Source organism: Sceloporus occidentalis, unplaced genomic scaffold (genome assembly GCF_023333645.1).
Source record: "Sceloporus occidentalis isolate IW3139 unplaced genomic scaffold, rSceOcc1.0.p SCAF_7, whole genome shotgun sequence".
Classification (NCBI taxonomy): domain Eukaryota; kingdom Metazoa; phylum Chordata; class Lepidosauria; order Squamata; family Phrynosomatidae; genus Sceloporus; species Sceloporus occidentalis.
In genome coordinates, this window is record NW_028316987.1 from 65,765,233 (window position 1) to 65,784,873 (window position 19,641).

The window sequence follows — 19,641 nt, forward strand, 5'->3', positions numbered from 1 at the left end:
GCCCCCAATTTTTTATGCTTTTATTCCATTCTATTCCAAAACTCTTAGCAATCCACTTTCTGCCCTTCCTCAGGTGAGCTCCGCAAGACTAAGGCCTGCCTTAGCTCTCCTGACTATTTTAACGCAGGACAAAATAAAAACCCAATGCATGAAGGAAAAAGAAAATTAAACAATGGAGCGAAAGAAAGAAAAATAAAAGAAGGCCCAAATTGAAATGCCTCGTTTAATTATAAGTGTCTCCTAGGCGTTCCTCCCAACCAATGGCCCCAATGTGTTATTGAAACCAGGCTTCTTCTTTTTTTAATATGAAAAATGCTTCCAGGGAGATAACAAAGCAATGCCAAAAGCACTACTAGGCCAAAAGGCAAGGCTGTCTCTGGCTTGTGGCCCCAGAGAATACTCCTTTTCCTGAGCATCAGGAAATGCTGCAGAAATAACCCAGCTTTGCGATGAAATTCTGGGAATGGTAATTCCGCTCTGGTGCCACAACCAAGTGCCATTCCCAGCATTTCATAGCATGGATCCATGGTAGTTAAAGTGGTGCCAAACCGGATTATTTCTGCAGTGTGGACGGACTCCTGCAATTGTAGGGAAGGCATTACCTGAAGTGCACCCAACCTGGACACTTCTTATGGCTGGAGATCTCTCTGCTTCTACAATGACCCCTGTCAGGTTCCTTGTAAAGAGGCGGCAGGGAGCTCCTGCTCGTCCTATCTAAACAGAAGACATCTTCCTACCTCGATCCATATATCTGGCTGGAGAAAGGAGCCAGTTCCATGTTAGAAACAGGACTGGTGCAACCGTGGAAAGAGGATCCAGACCAGTTTCTTACAGATTCTGTCCAAAACCAAACCCTTCTCCTAGTATATTCAATATGCCCTTGGTATCCGCTGGGGTTTGGTTCCAGGACCCTCCATGGATACAAAAATCAGTGGATGCTCAAGTCCCTTTAGAAACTATGGGATCCGTAAAATGGTGTGTCTCTCATATATGTGTGTGTCTGTGTGTGTGTGTGTTCAAATCGAGGTTTGCTTTGTGACCTCTCTCTCTCTCTCTCTCTCTATATATATATATATATATATATATATATATATATATATATGTCTCTTCCAACTGTGGATGCTTGGGAATCGGACTCCGCCTAGGTTTTATTTATTTATTATATATTTATTTCATTTCCTTTGTGTGCCGCCTTTCTCCCAGGAGGGACCTCAGGCGGCTCACAGATATAAAAACATATTTTAAAATATTTTAAAATTATAATAAAACATTAAATAAAACACATTTACACACGTTCCAGGAAAGTCAGGATTCTGAATGAAACTAGACCTCTCTTCCCAAACCCATTCCCTTTATGTTTCAGATCCCATGCATTGAAATGGTCCTATTCTGTACCTTCCACCTGAAGAGGCAGATTAGAGGTGAAAGGAAGGAATAGGATTCACGGCTTTATGGTAAAATACAAGGAAATCAAGGACCAACTTGTGGTCTCTTGGCTTGCATTATTGTAAGAGATCTTTTCTGTTTTATCCTTCCCATCTCTCCTTCTCCTTCTTCTCTCCTAGTTTGCCAAATCTTTGTGGAGAGGGAAGTGGAGAAAAGGAGGTAAAGCATCCAGGTAACGAAGTTTGTAACTAAGGCATCATTTGCAACATTGGATGCTTTTCAAACTTTCCCAGTTTACAATTAAAGGAGAATGAATGTGCTTCTTTCCCGCCCTCCGCACCTTGCAGTCCATCCCAGTGCCTTTGTGAGGATGAAGCTGCATCCACACTGCAGAAAATAATCCACTTTGAGACTGCTTTAACAGCCATCGGTGAATGGGATGGAGTTCTGGGGATTAGAGTTTGTTGGGGCACCAGAGGTCTCTGACAGAAGAGGCTAAATGGCTCACAAAAGTACAATTCCCCAAATTCATAGAGTCCTGAAACAGCTGTAAGAGAACCCAAGAGCCAACCATCCCCTGCCATGCAGGAATACACAATCAAAGCACTCCCGAATTCCATACCATCCAGCCATAGAGTGGTGTCAAACTGGATTATTTCTGCAGTGCGGACGCAGGCAGGGTTTTTTGAGTGGGAACAAATCCGGGGTAGTTGAAAGCGATTTCGTGGCCAGGAAGAGAGGAAAAAGAGAAAGCTTATTGATCGTTGTCCCTATAAGAAAGAGAGATTCTGGAGTTCCAGATTATTATTAACAATAATAATCAATATCTGTTTGCACAGATAATAAAATATTGGAAAGCGGGAAGGAGTTTGACCTTTTTGAGGCTCTGGAGTCAGCCTAGGTCTCTGTCCCCAACATCATCATCTCCTTCTTTGGAGGTTTTTAAGCAGAAGCTGGATGGCCATCTTCTTTGATTGCGAGTTCCTGCATGGCAAGGGGTTAGACTGGATGGCCCTTGGGGTCCCTTCCACTTCTATGATTCTATGGTCATGGTAGAAGGTGGCTGCTATTGCTCTAGGGATGTTAAAAGGACTCCGATCTACTTGGTCCCTTGCTCCCCTTTGCCGTTTCAGTTCCACTCCTGGTTCAGAAGGTTCCTCCTTTCCATGGGAGGGAGAGGGAAAAAGTAAAGATCTATTCCTTCCAGACTTAAAAAAAACCCGTCTCACTGGTGAGTCTGGTCCATTGGTGGGTGAAGGTTGTATAAAGCAGGTGATGCCATCCAACCATAGCTGGCAGGGCTGGCCCTCCCTCTTCACCTGCTCACCTCCAAGAGGGCAAGAGGACTGGGGCGCAGCGCCCTCAGGTGGCCAAGCCTTGCAATGGCAGGCTCTTGGAAAAAAGAAAGGTTGGATCCCTGTGCTCTCTCTGGGACTCACACACACACATACACACACTTTCCCCCTTACATCATAAAATACTGAAAAGTGGGGTAGAGATTGACTTTTTTTTAAGGCTCTGGAATCAGCCAGGTCTTCTTGGGTCTCTGTCCCCAACCTCACCATCTCCTTCTTTGGAGGTTTTTAAGCAGAGAGCCGGATGGCCATCTGTCCGGGTGCTTTGGTTGTGAGTTCCTGCATGGCAGGATGGGGTTGGACTGGATGGCCCTTTTGAGTCATCTCTTCCAACTCTACGATTCTATGATCATGGGGGATCTCAAAAGGGGTTCTCCATGGGGTTTTTATTATGGCACTTGATAGGGTGGAGAGCTGTGTCTGGAGAACACACACACACACACACACACACAATAGATGGTCTCTTTCAGCCACTACAAAACCCCTCATCCCCTTACTCTGGAACTGCGATTTCAAACCCCTCACAGCCCAAATAGATGGGAGGCAGAATCTCATCAGGCAAGACATGCTGCTTAAGTTTCTGGCCAGAAGGCCACCTGTCCAATGGTGATCTAGATTGTGATCAACCGTCCTCCTTTTCCCGGACACGCCCTCCATTCCCACCTTCTGCCCAGGAAGAATGTCCAAAAAAAACCCAACCAACAACAAACAAACACATAAAAACTCCTCCATTTTGAGCATCACTAAGAAGCATGACATGGACTGTCAGGGCAGCTTAAGCTCTGTGATGGGGTCAGGTCCTCCCTGTTTATTCGCCTGTCCTACATTTCGGGGGGGCTTGTCCTCCTTAGGGCCTTTGCTCCCCCTGCATCTTCCTCCTTTGCGTTCACACTTGGCGCTTCACTCCGCTTTGGTGGCATTTCCCTGCCTCCTTAATGTCCCGGTCCGGAACTTCCGAAGCGCCCACTAATAAGACTGAAGCCACCTGGCTCCAGAAAGAGGAAAGACTGCAACTCCCATCATCCTCCCAGCGCTGAACAATGGGACTTGGGACTCCAGCCCAGGAGAACAGGGTTGAAAGAAGGCTTCAGGAAGAGGATCAAAAAAGTTTGGCAGATTCCAACAATGACCCCCACACACACACACTCCGACAACCCTCCAGCTGTCCCTACCAGGAAGGTTTTCTCCCCCCACATTTTGCCCCCCACAACCTTGAGCCTCCCCCAGACCAAAACCCAAAGGAGGCTAGACAGAGGTAAAAATGTATCCTTTCCAGCTGTAAAGTGACACAAAGATCTCCTTTGAAAAGAAGGGAAAGACAGCGGAACTCCATGCCACCTGAAGGGCCTGAGGCCAAAGTGATGCTCCTCAAAGGCCCAGGGCTTCCAAAAAAGTAAGCCTTTTGGAACCCCTGCTCCTACTCAGTGGAGCAAACCCAAGGGAGAAAGGTCTAGTATGCGGGGAGAGATGTGGGGGGTGTGAGACTCACCAGGTAGAGAGCAGGCTGGAGCAGGACCAGGGCGTACCAAGAGACGGGCTGCATCCTCTCAGCTCAGCCTGGCGAGGGCTCTTTCTTCTCTTCCTCCTTCCTCCTTCCTCCTCTTCCTCTTCTTCTTCTTGGCCTTGGCTGCTCCTGGCTGGGGTTCCTCCAGGAACATCTAGCTCCAGCTGGCATCTACTTCAGAGGAGGGCCAGCCTAGAGCCAAAGGAAAGCGCAAGCTCCATCACGCGAGAAGGAAAGCGGGACTGGGGCCAGGCAGAGGGCCCTTGTTTTGGGGAGGGGGGCAGACCGGGTCATCCCTGCCCAGAGCCGAGGGCGGGCGGAGATCGCCTTCCCTGCTGGAGGGACTCCGGAGGGACGCCAAAGGAGACGCTTGGGACTGGTTTTTACTGAGAGGAAGGGGCCGCTTTTAGGAAAGAGGGAGAGAAAGCTTGGCTCGCCCGCTCCGACTCCCGAGAAGCGCCTTCCCACGTGCAAAGGCTGGGAAAGGGAGGGATGCTGGGCAAAGAGGTCGACTACAAGGTTGACCCGCCTGTCATCCCCGCCTCCCCCAATCCCGCCCATTCACACGTGCAGAAACAGACACGGATCTCTGAGACAGATCCTTTTTCGGCTCCGGACTCAGCCCTGGCTTTGACCGGTTGTGGCTGCTGGGTGCCTCCAAGTCATTTCTGACTGATGGAGACCCTTTTCTTGGCAAGGTCCCTGAAAGGAAGGGCTGCCTCTGAGGCTGAGAGAGTGTGACTCGCCCAAGGTCACCCAAGGAATGCCAGAGGCGAAGTCCGACCCTCCAAGACTCTCCCATTAAGTCTACACACACACACCCTTCTCCCCCCGAAAATGGTGAGCAAGGAAGGGCAAGCTCCGGGGCGGGGAGCGGTCTACCTGCTGCCTGAAGGAAGGGTCCGAAGGCAGGCGTCCATCTCGGGCCGTAGTCCATCGGCAAGGGAAGCCCCAGCGCCGCCGCCACCGTCCGAGAGAAGGCGAAGGAGGGGAAGGGCGGAGGAGGACCAGGAGGAGGAGGCGGAGGAGGCGGCTCGGGAGGAGCGGCAGCAGCAGCGGCGGCGGCGGCGGCGGAGGCTACTTGGCCTCGGAGGGAGAGGCGCCTGGGGCGAAGCGGTCAGGGTGGCCCCGGGGGCCCTGCTCCTCCATGGTCTGGCCCAGGAAAGGAACAGCAGCCAAGGCCGGGGCCAAGCCGGCAGGAGGAGGAGGAGGAGGAGGGAGGCAGCCCAGGGAAGGCAGACCAGCCCCCGGACAGACCCCCGCCTGCTTGTCCTCTGGCCCTCCTTCCTTTCTTCTTTCCTTCCTTCCTTTCTTCGCTTCTTTCCTTTCTTTCCTTCCTTGCTCCTTCCTTCTTTCCCTTCTTCCTGTCTTCCCTTCTTTTTTCCTTTCCTTCTCACCTTTTTCTTTGCTACTCACTCCTCAGTTGGGTAGCTTGCGTGTTCCTTTCCTTTCTTTTCTTTTCCTTTTTTCCTTCCTTCCTTCCTTCCTTCCTTCCTTCCTCCTTTCCTTCTTTCTTTCTTTCTTTCTTTCTTTCTTTCCTTCCTTCCTTTCTTCTTTCCTTGTCTTCCCTTCCCTTCTTCTCCCTCTCCTTCCTTCCAAGGGAGGAGTGCCTAGTTCCGAGGGACCGCTCTCTCTCTGGCTCCGGAGCCGGGGGCTTGTGGCGATGGAGGCTCTTTAACTTTGGAGGCGAAGCATCTCGCGGCCAAAGCCTCGGCTGATCCTCTCTTTAGCGGGAAGGGAAGGAAAGGAAGCGAAGGAAGGAAGGAAGGAAGACAGGAGGAGGAGGAGTGGAGGGGGGAGGGGAGTGGAGGGGGAGGGAGCGGGGCTAGAAAAAGCCTCGGAGCGCGCTCCCAGAGTCATTGCACGGAGCCAGAGCCTCGGCAGAAGCAGCAGCAGCAGCAGCAGCAGCAGAGGCGGACAGAGTCCGGCCAAAAACGCCCAGCCTCCCTGGCTCACACCCTCCGAGCGAAAGACCAAGGCAAAGGCAAAGGCAAAGGCAAAGGCAAAGGGAGGGGGAGCCCAGCGCCGGGCAGTTACGCTGCCCTGCCGCCAGGGGGCGCCCTGCTCACCGCCCAGGCCCTTGTCTCCAGCCCCAAGGGGGGAGAAGGACCCAGCAGCCCTCGGGAGCGTTCACACGCCCCCCCTCCTCTCTTGGGGGGTCAGGAGGAGAGTTCAGGAGCCTCTTCTTTTTCCTCTCCTACTCACCCACCCAGCTGAGGGGCTGACAGGTCTTCCTTCCTTCCTCCCTCCCTCCCTCCCTCCCTCCTACTTCTCCTTCCTCTCCTTCTTTCTTTCCTCCTCCTTCCTCATCTCCTCCTCCTCTTTCTCCTCCTTTTCTTCTTCTTTTCCTTCTCCTTCTTCCTCCTCTCCTCCTCTTTTCTTTTTCTTTCTCTACTTCTCTTCCTTTGTCTTCCTCTTCTTCTTCCTCTTCTCTTCCTCTTCTTCTCCTTCTTCTCCAATTTTTGCCTCCTCCTCCACCACCACCACCTCCCCTTTTCTTCTCCTCCTCCTCCTCCTCCCTTTTCTTCGTCCTCTTCTTCTTCTCCTCTTTTTCTCCTCCTCCTCCTTCTCTTCCTTCTTCAATGGCAATTAGTCTCCCATGAATATGGATGGCGACGTCGCCCTGGGCTCCGGCGCCGATCAGCCAGCACTTGAAAGGGAAGCGGGGCTGCCTGGAGGGGCGAGGGGCCAGGGAAATGGGGCACGAAGCCTGGCACCCGAGATAAGAGGAGTTGGGCGAAAGAAAGAGCGCGAAGGCGAGGGAGGGATGCCAGGCTCTTCCTTTGCCACCTCCGCGAGGGGAGAGGGGCACACAGGCTGTATCCACACTGGAGCAATAACCCGGTTTGGCAGCGCCTTAACTCTTTTGTAGCTCAAGGCTATGGAATTCTGGGAGTTGGAGTTTATTGTGGGGCCCAGATCAGTCCCAGGAGAGAAATCATTCAGATGAAAAACTGTATGTTTCTAAAGTGGTGAAAGAAGGAAAGAGCTGGTATGGGATGACTAACCTATGGGCGATACCCCAACCTGGTGTAGTGATTTGAGCACTGAATTGCAAAGACCAAGTACAATAACGGCCCAAATCCACAACGCAGTGACACCTTTACTGGGCCAGCCAATAAATCGGGGTTTGTATCCTGCTCAGCCACAGGAAACTGTGTGTTCCAGTCATTCTGATCTCTTAAATGAGGCTGTTGCTCTTAAGATTGGTGGACGATGCTGTCCTAGCATCACTATTCAAGTCAGATTCAACTATGAGTTCAGTTGGCTATTATGGGTAGGATGATCTTTCACCTCAGGGTCAAACTAGATGTTAAACAAGATGCATATTCCCTATGATTAACCAGCTTTCCCTGCCATAAGTGGGTTTCCTCAGACAATACACAACTTAGCAATCAGACCTGTAAATGAATTCCATGTTTACCTTCCAGTAACCAACTACAAAACAAAGCACATTAAACACAAGATAAAAGGGGAGGGAAGTCCCTTGACAAGCAGACATCTTTCACAACATGAGGGAACACTTGAAAATGCTACCTTTGTAATTTTACTGGTCTGCTTTTTACTGGCTTGCTGTTAATCATTTATATTTTTATTGTAATTAATATCCTGCCCTTACTCCTAAGAGCTTAGGGCAGCTAACAGTCTTACATGTGGGCTAACAATCTTATGGTCTTACCAGGTAGCAAGATGTCTTGGGTTATTCCATCAGTATTCAAAACATTGCAAAGCTGTTTCCATTTTAGGGCAGGCAATACTGAGCAAGTATTAATCTGTCTTTGCCTGGGACATTTCTTGTGCTTTCGGCTGCATACAGCATGATAGGCAGCGCCAAAAGAGATTTGTCCTATGTGATCCTTAGGATCTACAATGCCCATTTTGGTAGGCACCTTTTTTTTCTGCCTCATACATTTTGATACATTTTGCTGTGTGACTTTATAGCAAAGTTACAGAAGAGTAAAGACACCATATCCCATCTCATTTTGGAAGCTAGGCAGGGTCAGCCCTGGTTAGTACTTGGATGGGATACCACCACCACCCTCCAATGAATACCAGGTGGCGTAGGCTATATTTCAGAGGAAGGAACTGGCAAAACTACCTCTGAGAATTCCTTGCCTAAGAAAACCCTATGAAATTAATGGGTTCACCATAAATCAACTGGTGACTTGAAAGAAATAGGGAAAGAGAAAGAGAAAAGAAAAAGAAAGGCCTTTGCCTTGGGGGGGGGGGGGGGAGCAAAACTTACATGTGAACAGAAGTTGGAAAAGTGGGGAGGGGATTAGCTTCAACAGCCAAAATTGTCCAGCTAGGGCTCATTTACAGTGCTTGGGAAATCTGAATTTTGGGGCTACAACTCCCAGAATCTCCTAATTTGGGGAATCTGGGAATTGTAGTCCCCCTCCAAATCAGAATCCTCAGGTTCTGCAATGAGCCCCACCTTCTGAAGCTATGGGGAAGCCTGGCATTTGCCTGGGCAGAGTCTAATGAGTGGAGCTCAGCCATGGCACCTCTCATTACTTGTTGGGGAAGGCTGTGATTTATCATCTTCCAAAGGAGGAAACCAAGAGAGACAGTCATCCCATGAATGCTCTAGTCTAGCGGAAAAAAGAAAAGGACTTCATTTGTCCTGCCAAGTACCTGCTCCCTAGGAACACGTCAGGGTGATTAATATCGGCCCCTGACGTTTTGATACTAATCTCTAAAATATTGTTTCGACTCAGAGGCCTTGCTTTAGAACATTGTAATAAAAAAGCTGATTGGTGATTAAGTGCCTTTAGATAAACTGCGCTGGAGTCTGGATGTGAGGAGGAGGGAGGCTGCAATGGACAGTCCTGTGGGCCTTGACTGAATACACTGCAGCCTCTTTTGATGTCACAGGTTTACCACAGAATTGTTTCAAAGGCAGACAGGAGGATGTGGCCAGTGGCTTCCATGTCAGTGGGATGCTGAATATACTCTGTTTTTAGTCCAAGATGTAAAGGAGATATCTGGATTGCTGAACCTATCCTCAAAATAGGTTCCGCACCTTTGTTGGTTCATTTAAAGTTCACACTAAAACCCAAAATGGATCCACTACTTGACTGACATAGAAACCAACAATTGCCACTACAGATGAGAGTATCTGACCAAGATTCTAAATCAAGGAGTCAGTGTAACACTCCAGCCACAAAGTTCTGTGTTCTCCCTCTAGAAGCAGTCAGGTCCTAGGTAACTGTTGCTTCTTACTAGTGAGCAGATGAAGGAAGTGAGGGAACAGATCAGATGACGAAGAAGCAGCTGGTCTTGGTTGGTGGCAGGGAGGCAGGATAAGAATGTATTCACAAGGTGGAGTGTACCCTACTTCTTCTTCCTCTCAGAGCCCAGACCAGCCACGTTTTCATCATCTGAATTGTCTCTTCCTTCTCCACTCTCCTCTGATACACAGCAGCGGGGGAAAGAGGTTGGGAAGGGGTACAAAGAGCTTTAAAAAATAGCCCCTGTTCTTTGTCCCAAAAAGTGTGGGAAGCATAAACCACACGTAAGCATGCATATGTCAGTAACTGGATGCTGGTCTTTGGTTCCAGACTTATTTCTTTCATACTGCATGTGAGATATGGTTGAAAGTAGGTGTTTTGAATAAGTATCAAAAAGAGAAAGACAGAATGAAAGTAACTGTTAAGGAAACGACCTGTCTGTGGGGAGGATGGGGTTTGCTGCCTGTGGCTAAATGATCCAAAGACTGAGGGAAGAGGAGAAGTAAAGAGAAGCTGGCCCTGCAACTTTCAGTTTGTAGTAAGGGATAGGCACACATAGAAGGTCAGAGGAACATTTTTGGCTCTTACCCTGCAAAGGTCATGCCACCATCATTTTCTGGAACCTTTCTGGACCAGTAGCTTCTGATCAATTTGGGTGAAAAAACAGGGCTGTTTTGGGGTGCCCTCAGAAACAACTTTTGGCAGTAATATCATGTGCCATGTGCCCTAGAATTATTTCTCAAGTAAATTCCGCCCATTTTTTTTTGTATGTGTGAACTTGGGGATTTTTGAAAGGGGAGCCCATCTTTTTGGTATGGTGAACTTGGGGTTTGAAGGGGCCAGGGGTCTGAAAACTCACAGGATTGTCTTCTAGGGTCACATGTGACTTACAGGCCACAAAATTCCCAACCCTGGTGAAGAGACAAGACAAAAGGAGGAGATGTAATTCACTAACAGGATTTCAGTCACTGTCACCTACAATTAACAGACAGATTCACAGAAACATGTCACCAGTGATCTAAAGTCCACCCTGAACTTTCTTCTCATAGTTCTTGCATAGTAGGCCTACACTTTCTTCCAGAGAGCTACCCAGTTTAGATATTTAAATTATGTGACTCCCCACCAATAACAGACTTCACAATAAATATGCAGAAACAGGAACTAGGTAGCAACAAGATTATGGAGGAGACAGCAGGTTACCATGCTGTCTGCCTTGCACTACTTAAGTCCTCCTGCTACTTTCTGGTGCAGTGAAGGACACTGCCAAATCACTAAGGGTGAAGAAATTCAACTGTCAATCCAGTTGGCCTTGATCCTCAGAAATGAAGGGAGAAAAGAATATCTTTCTTTGCCTCAGGCAGCAAAATGGCATGGTTGGCAACATTGCTCTGACTGGCCCCTTTTCTTTATTTGTCCTTTTTCCTCTCTAGCCAAGGGGCCAATGGGGGAGTTCTCAACTAATCATTTGCAAAGGGCTTTAAAATTTGGCCTAGCACTGCCAGCTGCCCACTCATGTTCAGCCTGAGGACCAAATTCAATTTTAGAAAAGTTATCCATGGTGCTTAACCTATTTTGCACATAGGATTCAGCACTCTGGATAGTTCCTTTAAAAGCTGGAGTAAGACCTGGCTGTCTTACTGAGAAGGAAGCCACTACTTGCCACAATTGGCTCCTGAGTGTGAGGAAAAGCACTTCAACTTTTTGGACTGGAGGATGGGAGTATACAAAATCTGGTAAAGCCCCAAATGATGGTATCACGAGAAGAAGAAACCCAGAATGCTTCCTCAGCCTTGGAAACCCAAGATGCCCACATTGAGACCCAAGGAAGGACAACTTTAGCCATGGGGGTCAAGGTGCTCCATCCCTGACCCAAAAGAAAGCACCCACCTGTAAAATGCTCAACAGCACTACTAGGCATCTATATAGACGGGTGAATACCATTTGTGTGCCCTCGTGTATTTCACCTTCAAGTAGAGTCAAAGTGGATATTTTTGTTTGTTTTTTCATCATCATGTTTACCTCAGAATGCCTTTTGGAACAGGAAAGCAGGGGTGTTTACTTGGGAGTAAGCTCCACTGGTTTCAATGGAACTTATTGCTGAAGGGAGTCCATATCATTCCAGGCATTCTGACTTAAATTGGTCTCTGTAGTGAGCTCAGAAAGAGGGAAAGATGAGATAAGCTATATAATTCAGAACTACAGACTGGATTTAAATCAGTTTAGCGCCATTGACTTCAAGGGGGAACGGCAACAATGAAGCAGCTGGGAAGTTAAGTTGTGTGAAAATCTAGAGTAACTTTTCATCCCTGTCTTTTCTTTTTCTCTCTCTCTCTCTTTTTAAAGAAAACTGTGTGGAGAAGTGAAGAAAACATCCTGCAGTCTGCATTAACTGAAGAAGCACAGGCCTATATCCAAGTGGCTAATCTCAGTTACATTGGACTCATTGAAATAATGGGAACTTAACAAGTCTAGTGTCAGTTCCATCAATTCAATGGGCTAACAATCCAGCCTTAGTAACAATCCAGCAAAGAAGAGATATGCACAGTGTGCCTCACACACCACCTTAGCTGCATTACCAGGCCCCAGGCCTGGCCTGAGATACCCACATCTAGTCCACCCACCTTGCCTGCCTCAGTTTTCTTAGAAGCACTCTTTTTTCCTCTGCCTTCCTCCCTTGTGGCTGCTTCTGTTTTACCTCAGAGGGTCTTTCTTTGCCCTCCAGGCAAAGGTAGCCTGATTCAGGTTGGGTTGCTGCCTTAATGGAGAGAACGCCGCCTGGAGCTGCTGCCACCACTGCTTACATAAATGGGATAGAAGAAAAGGTGAAGGATGGAGAGGCACATCTCTGGGCCAGGGCACAGTGGTGCCAGCCAGACTTGGGCATGTCTTTGTGAAGAAGAAGACCTGGTGGAGAAGCAGCCTCAATGGTTAGTAACAGGGTTGTGATGGGGCTTGGCCAGGTGCAGGAGCAGAGCAGAGGCCAGAGCCAAGAACAGTTCCTCCTTCACCACCACCACCTCTAAGAAGGAAGAGGAAGAAGAAGAAAGGGCTGCTCATGGGTGAGTCAGGGTCCCCTTGTGAATGCACAGATTCTGCCACATCTCCTCCTCTACCAAGTCACCTCCCTCTCCTGCTTTTCCAGCAGCCTTGGAAAAGGCTGGCAATAGCAGCCCACCCACTCACCCACCCCAATAACAGAAGTGGCCTGGCTGGTTGGGAGTTGGCTGTGGGGGCAGGACAGATAGGAGCAACTGCCCCTCTGGGTGTTCATCCCCCCTTCTAAAGTGTCAGCTAGTGCAATTCTCACTCCCCACACCCCTCTAGTGACGTCCCTGAAAAACTGCCATCCCACCGAAAGGAACTCAATATACTGCTCCAATCAAGTCGACACTGGCTGAGTTCTTTGGGTAGAATTCCCAAATAATTTGTTGATGATATCAATAAAAACAGTTTCACTGGCCCTAACATTAGGTAGGCAAGCTAAAAGGGCAACAAACTGTATTATCACCAACCAACAATATCTTCATGATTATTATTGTGATTTACTGAAAATGAATGCTTCAGGAAAGACCAGAAGGGTACCAAGCAGGGGTTTCACGAACAAGAATTGTGATTTCAGTTGTGGCACTGATCACAAATTCCTAGGCTTAGCATGAGTTTCAGGGGCATGTTGTTTCATTATCCTTAGTGACAGAGATTGCAGAATTTACTTCTTGCACTAAAGGTAAAGGTTTCCCCTTTGACAAGGTTGCTCCCCAAATCATCAGCCAGTGGACATGCTGGCAGGGAGATCCTGGAGACTGTAAGTTTTCCAAGCTGGTCTGTTCAACCTGAAGCATTATTTTTCCTCTTGTTCCAACCAGAGAATTTGAGGTTTCCAGTCAAGAACAAACACTGTGTTCTGTATCACCTTTTACACAAAGATACCAAGGACTGAACATGGACCTTCTGCATGCAAAGCATGCACTTTGTCACTAAGCCTTGGCCCTCTTCCATCATAAGAGATGATTTCCAGGTTATGCCTGCTGAACAAGGCACTTTTAACTAAAGCATATGAATATTTATTGAGTGAGAAAGGCTGCATACCTTAAAATAAGAGTATTTAGAGTTGTTACTGAGTGTGAGATTGTTATGCAAACTGTGCCCTCTTGCCTTCTCTTTAATCCATGCAATCTCCATTTACCACCCAAGAAGCCCAAGAATATATTATTTGATTTTGTTAACAGGCAGACTCATCCGCAACCCAATTAAGTGAAGTGGTGTGGCTGGCAGCTCCATCTCCCCATGTTTATTGAGAAGTTAAACCCAACCAACTTCAATGGAGCTTACTTCCCACTGTGTATGTTTGGAATTGTAACTTTATGTTGATTTCGCTTCACTGAGTTAAATGACAATGGCAGCAACAATGGTCCTATGTGTCACCATAAACTGCTATAGAGACTCACTCATCTGCAACTGGAGCCTGGACCCATGCCGGGGAGGGCTCTACCTTGCTCTCTCTTATCTGGCTAACACAACTTTCTCAGCCCCTGAGATGGGCTGAAAAGGTCCACAAAATCCTTCCAAAACAAGAACACTGGGCAATTTCTTCCTTCCTAGCAGACTGGTATCCTGCTTCTGGTACAAGGATGGTACAAGGATGAAAGAAGCACTGAGGTAGCTGCATCAAAGCCAATTGTTGTAACATGTCAAAGATGTGAGCCCACCACAAGCACAAGGGGACAAATTTCCTTAGCCTGCAGCCTAGTAGTATATGTTAAAGGGAAGGTGTCTGTAGCAGTCCCCATAGCTCCATACACACACAAATTCAGACAGCTGTATTGATCTGTATCACCAAACCTTACAGTTCTTGGATGTATCTGCACTGTACAATTAAAGCAGTTTGGTACTACTTTACATGCCACAACTCTATCCTACAGAGTCCTGGGATTTGTAGTTCAGTGGCAGTCTGGTCTTTCAGACAGTGGTGTCCCTAGAGTTGGTGTCACCCAGTGCAGTCACTTATGGTGTCACCCCCCCATTGACCTCCACCCATTTCACACCACACAGAATCCTTAGTAATGCTTCAGTGCACTAATGTTACTCGTAAATCATAATTCCCATATACCACTGAATGTAATGCTAATAATTGTGACATAAACAACTAACAAAATTAAAATTATACCTTCAAATTAAAATATCATATGCACAACCTAAATGTATTGATATATACACAGTGAAGTTTTGGTTAAAATGTGATGTTTTTAAAGAAAATTTAAAAAATATTTTTTGAAAAATAAAAAAATTTAAAATTTTCAAATTTGAAATTTTAATTTTAAAAAATTCTGTGGCCTCTCCTTTCTTCTCCCACTGAGCTTCACCCCACTGCCACCATCTCTTAAAGCATTTTAAGAGAAAGCACATGAATGCCACAGCCCCTTTTTGCCAAAAGGTAGGTGTTTGAGGAACAGTGGTGTCACTCCCACTTTAGGGTGTCACCTGGTGCAGTCTACACCCCCCCCCCGCGTGCCCCCTTTGAGACAGCTGTAGTGCCTCGCCAAACTACAAATCCCAAGATTCTGTAGGATACAGTTATGGCAGCAGTAAATACGTCTTCGCTAAGAACAGGTCTTCTGTAAAACTACTGCATTGTAATCAGAGCTTGAAAAAGTTACTTTTCAAAAGTAATTATTTGTGGGTATAGTCCCATGACCAGATGTAGTTAGTTGCCATTAGTTACAGTTAAAATAACATTTTTGCTTTTCCTGATTCTCAAAAGTAATTAGGATGGATACTTTTTAATGGCTTTTAAAAGCTGAATGATATAAGCTGCTGGTCTATAGCAAAAAACAACAGCAACAACAACAACCCTATTTCTTCCTGTCTGCCTTGCCTTTAGTTCAACAGCTGCAACAGAGCACAAAGAGGCACAGTAACAGTTGGCAGCTTCCGTGATAGTAGAGTGGTAAATGCCTTCTGAATTCTAGTGCAGTGCAGATTTGGAAGGAGCTATCCAAGGTGCTATAACCAAACTGCAAAATAGATCCACCACCTGCTGCCACTGAGTCAGCAACACAAGGCAGCTCTGCACCATGCAGTATTCCTCCTTCACTATTTAGTAAGGATAAACCCATGTGATTACAAAAGTAACTTTACGTACTATATATACATCACAAAAGGAGTCGTATGCAAAGGGATAATGTAGCACCTTTGAGGCTAACTGAGAGAAATCGGTAGTATGAGTTTTCATAGACTTCAGTCTACAAAAGCTCATGCTACCAACTCCTCTCTTTCACTTAATCTCAAAGGTGCTACAAGCTCCCTTTGCATACTGATTTTCCAGACTAACATGGCTATATCTTTGAAAAAGAGTGTGTTATGGCATATGAGGCTATAGTTTCAATGTAATAGTTACACCTTACTTACTAGAATCATAGAATCATAGATTCTATGATTCTAAGGCTATAGTTTCAATGTAATGTAGTTACACCTTACTTACTAGAGAAATGAGATAATTACATGTAATCAGTAGTTCAAGTTTGCTTTTAATTGCCATTCATGATGAGACTATTCTAAAACACTTTGCATTACAAAACTGTACACAACACTATATTATTGCCTGATCACAACATTCGATTATGGCTTGAAAAGCCCATCCCCAAAGCTTCTATGAGAACTGCAGATAAACTTTGGGGAAACAGGTGTGGCACATAACTTTATTATCCCTGATAAGCACAAGGCCCATGTAGTTCCTCTTTGCCAGTTCTAGTTCAACTACAGCCTTGGGACATCAGCCCATAGAATTAAGTTCCAAATACCATTGCTTCCAACATTTTGCAAATGGAAACTGGGACACATGTAGCCAAGCAGTGTGTGGTCAAGATGGCAATACTTATTAATGATCAAGAACAAATAAACTAGGAAAGGTTGCAGCAGTTCCTTTTTGTCTATATTCACTGGGACGGGCAAGACACCAACTTCTCCTCTCCTCTCTTTTGCACTTTGAACTCAATGTCAAGCATTTGAAGCAAGCCAATGAAAAAGGGAGAGAAAGAGCAACTGGGACATTTTAAAAGCTGCTGATAATGTGGAATGATAGAGGATTAATCATGACTGTCCTTGCCTAATAGGTTGCTAAAAGACTTATGCTTCATGCCTGGAAAGATAAACATTTACCATCTATCATTCAATGGTCAGAAGATCTTACTACTTTTGCTACATGTCAATATGCATTTTACTGACATCATCTCCAAGAAAATTCCTTTTGGACATATCACTTATACTCTTAGTCAACACAACATACTTACTCTTCTTTTTCTTCACCTTCTCTCTCCCACAGTTCTCTTACTCTTATTTTTAAAATCTTAGTGCTACATTTTGCCCCTTTTTTGATGCAACAGATAAGCCAAAATGACACCATTGTACTGCACCCTGCAAATTGTGTGCTAATCTTTCAGGTGAATGGCAATCCTAGGTCTGCTAGGTGAGCTAAATACTGTACAATAATGAACTATAGCAAAGAACTTGGAACCAGGCCCACAAAAATCCCCAAGGACCTGCAGAGATTCTGGAGAAGCATAACCCTGCCTGGCCAATTTTCTCAAGTGTGACAAAAATTAGCTCTTGATTCAGCCTCCCAGCTCAAGCTTTCCTCATGTCAACCATTTCAGTTGAAGTTTCATCTGTCCTCCTTGACTGGACTCCCACAGCTGGTGTACATGTGTGTGTACATGTGTGTATATCTGTGGTGCCAGAGACCAGGAGAGAGGTATCCAAGGCCTGTTTGTTGTAGTGTGCCTTCAAGTCACTTCCAACTTTTGACAACTCTAAGGTGAATCTATCATGGGGCTTTCTTGCCAAGATTTGTTGAGAAGGATTTGGCCATTGCATTCCTCTGAGACTGAGAGAGTCCAACTTGTCCAAGATACTTAGTGGGTTTTCATGACTGAATGGGGATTTGAATCCTGGCCTCCAGGAATCCTAGTCCAGCACTCAAACTGCTGCACCACAGTTGTTTTTCCAAGGCCTGCATCTAATAATAATTCCCACAACTGGATTATATATCCATACTGCAAAACAATAACATCTGCATTCTGAACAACAACAAATAAACAAGCAAACAGTAACAAACTCTAGCTCTGTGGCCTCTCTTTTCTGGAAGAGAAGAATCTTCCCTTGGAGATTGTACAAGATTACAGCATAATAAAATATACAACAGATTTTTGTTTTTACAACTCACACATTTAATTTATCAGATGCCAAAGGTCTTCTCCAGCAGTACTCTGGGGAATGTCATAGTTTTAATTACCCATATGTACTTGTACATGAAAATACCTTCCAGAAAAGTTACAAGGGGAAGCCTGTGGTGAGCAAGCACATAATACTGTGTAGAAAAGCAATGACTTGGGTGGTCCTCCAAAAGAGATAATTAGATTACAAAAATTGCTGCATGACTAAAGTGAAGTTTGTCATTAAAATCCAATTAGTGGGATTCTTTATGTTGGTCACCCTAGGGATTGTTAATTGACAGGTTCCCAAAAGGCAACAGAGTTGAAAACAGAATAGTTGATAATAAAAGTTATAGTTGCTATTTTTTCACACTGATTCACAGCTAGGGTAAATCACTGTATTTGGATGAAAGCTAACCTAAGTGTTATATATCAATAAGGTATCAACTTTTTTTCCTAGGAGGACCCCTAGGCCTTTTACAGCTGTACTATATAAGAGGAGGGAATCAGTCAGGAAAATTATTCCCATCTCAATATTGGAAGGATTTTAGAATGAGTCAAGAAGTGGGAAGCTGGTCTGACGAAACGTTCAGGATTAGATGGAAAATCAGAAAACAGGAATAAAGAACAAGCCAGGAGTCAGAGCAAGACTAGGAACATAAGACACATGAGAAAACAAAATTGGCCACATTGGCAAAAACAGGTGTGTGTGTGTGTGTGTGTGTGTGTGTGTGTGTGTTGTGTACCTTCATGTTATTTCTGATCTATGGTGAGCCTAAGGCAAATCTATAATAGGATTTTCTTGGCAAAATTTGTTCAGCTGGGGTTTGCCATTGCCATCCTCTGAGGCTGAGAGCCTGTGACTTGCCCAAAGTTACCCAGTGGGTTTCCATGGCCAAGCGGGGATTCGAACCCTAGGTCAATGCTCAAACCACTATGCCCACTGGCTCTAAAAATTAGGTAGAAACTCTTAAATGTTCCTCTCCATGGAAATCTTTAATGAAAGGCAAAAGATTTATAAAGTATAGATGTAGGGTGGCAAAATTAGGGCATTGTCTTCCTCCAAATAAGAAAATTGCCTCCCAAAATGAAACTTTCCTTCACTCCCTAAATTTCCAGTATTATAGTATTCTTCATTGAGCATTTAGAAATGCAGTATAGGCAGCCATAGAAATGGCACAGGCAAGGTTACCAAGGGAATGTGTACACAGCAAATGTGAGAGTTCTAACTATGAACAATTTTCAATGTCTCACTCTCTGTAAAGCTAGAAATTTGGGGACTGGAGGAAATGTCACTGGGTGACAGAATTCATATTTGAGAAAGCAATGCCCTCCCTCCATCTCATCCCCCTCTCCCCATCTACACCTTTGGATATGCAGGCTGTGGATGGGTGAGTAGGTAACATGTTCACCCTTCATAAGTTGTTACCTGAGCCCATTGTGGCTTAAAATTAGGTCACTCCTTAACCAGACCTAAGGCTATCAAAACCCTGCTAGATTACTGGACTGAAGATGCATCTAGTCTGTTCCCACAGAGAACAATCAGAGAAACCTAAGGAGGCAACAAGAAGAACACAAAGAAGACAACAGATTTCTTATATCATGGCCCCCAAACATACAGTATTCAGAAGCATCTCTTACCAAAGTTTCTACTTCATATGTATTGCCATGGGCTCACCAGTTGGATGGCAGTGTGGCAATTCAGCAGTTGTTTGCATGTTTCTCTAGTTACAGGGGGGAACACTTATCTAACCAGTAGAGGAAGTATTTATATTATCTGATTCCTGCCTCTTATTGATGTTTCCAGCAACATTCTCTGCTATTAGCATGCATGCAGCTGGAAAATGCCCTCTTGAAATACAGTCTGCAAGTCAGGGGCCTTTCCTCATTTGGTTTGCTGGGAACAAACTTGGTTTCTCTTTCAGCCTGTGTCTACTGTGAGATGCAACTCTGTA

General features: G+C 45.8%; 1 protein-coding gene and 1 non-coding gene across 2 annotated transcripts in view; both read right to left on the reverse strand.

Moving 5' to 3' along the window:
* The window catches only part of NXPH1 (neurexophilin 1), a 215,198-nt gene extending 209,465 nt beyond the window's left edge, over positions 1 to 5,733 (reverse strand). The window contains exons 1-2 of the mRNA XM_089533166.1: positions 5,128 to 5,733; positions 4,231 to 4,437 (exon numbers count right to left, since the gene is read on the reverse strand). Coding sequence (XP_089389292.1) covers positions 4,231 to 4,284 — 54 coding nt within the window. The 5' untranslated portion in view covers positions 4,285 to 4,437; positions 5,128 to 5,733. The remainder of the gene's footprint in view (positions 1 to 4,230; positions 4,438 to 5,127) is intronic.
* A 12,883-nt stretch (positions 5,734 to 18,616) lies between these two features.
* Positions 18,617 to 18,733, reverse strand: LOC149309859 (U5 spliceosomal RNA). Its single transcript, XR_016282032.1, has one exon. It is a non-coding gene; the product is annotated as a U5 spliceosomal RNA (small nuclear RNA).
* Between the last annotated feature and the right edge of the window lie 908 nt (positions 18,734 to 19,641).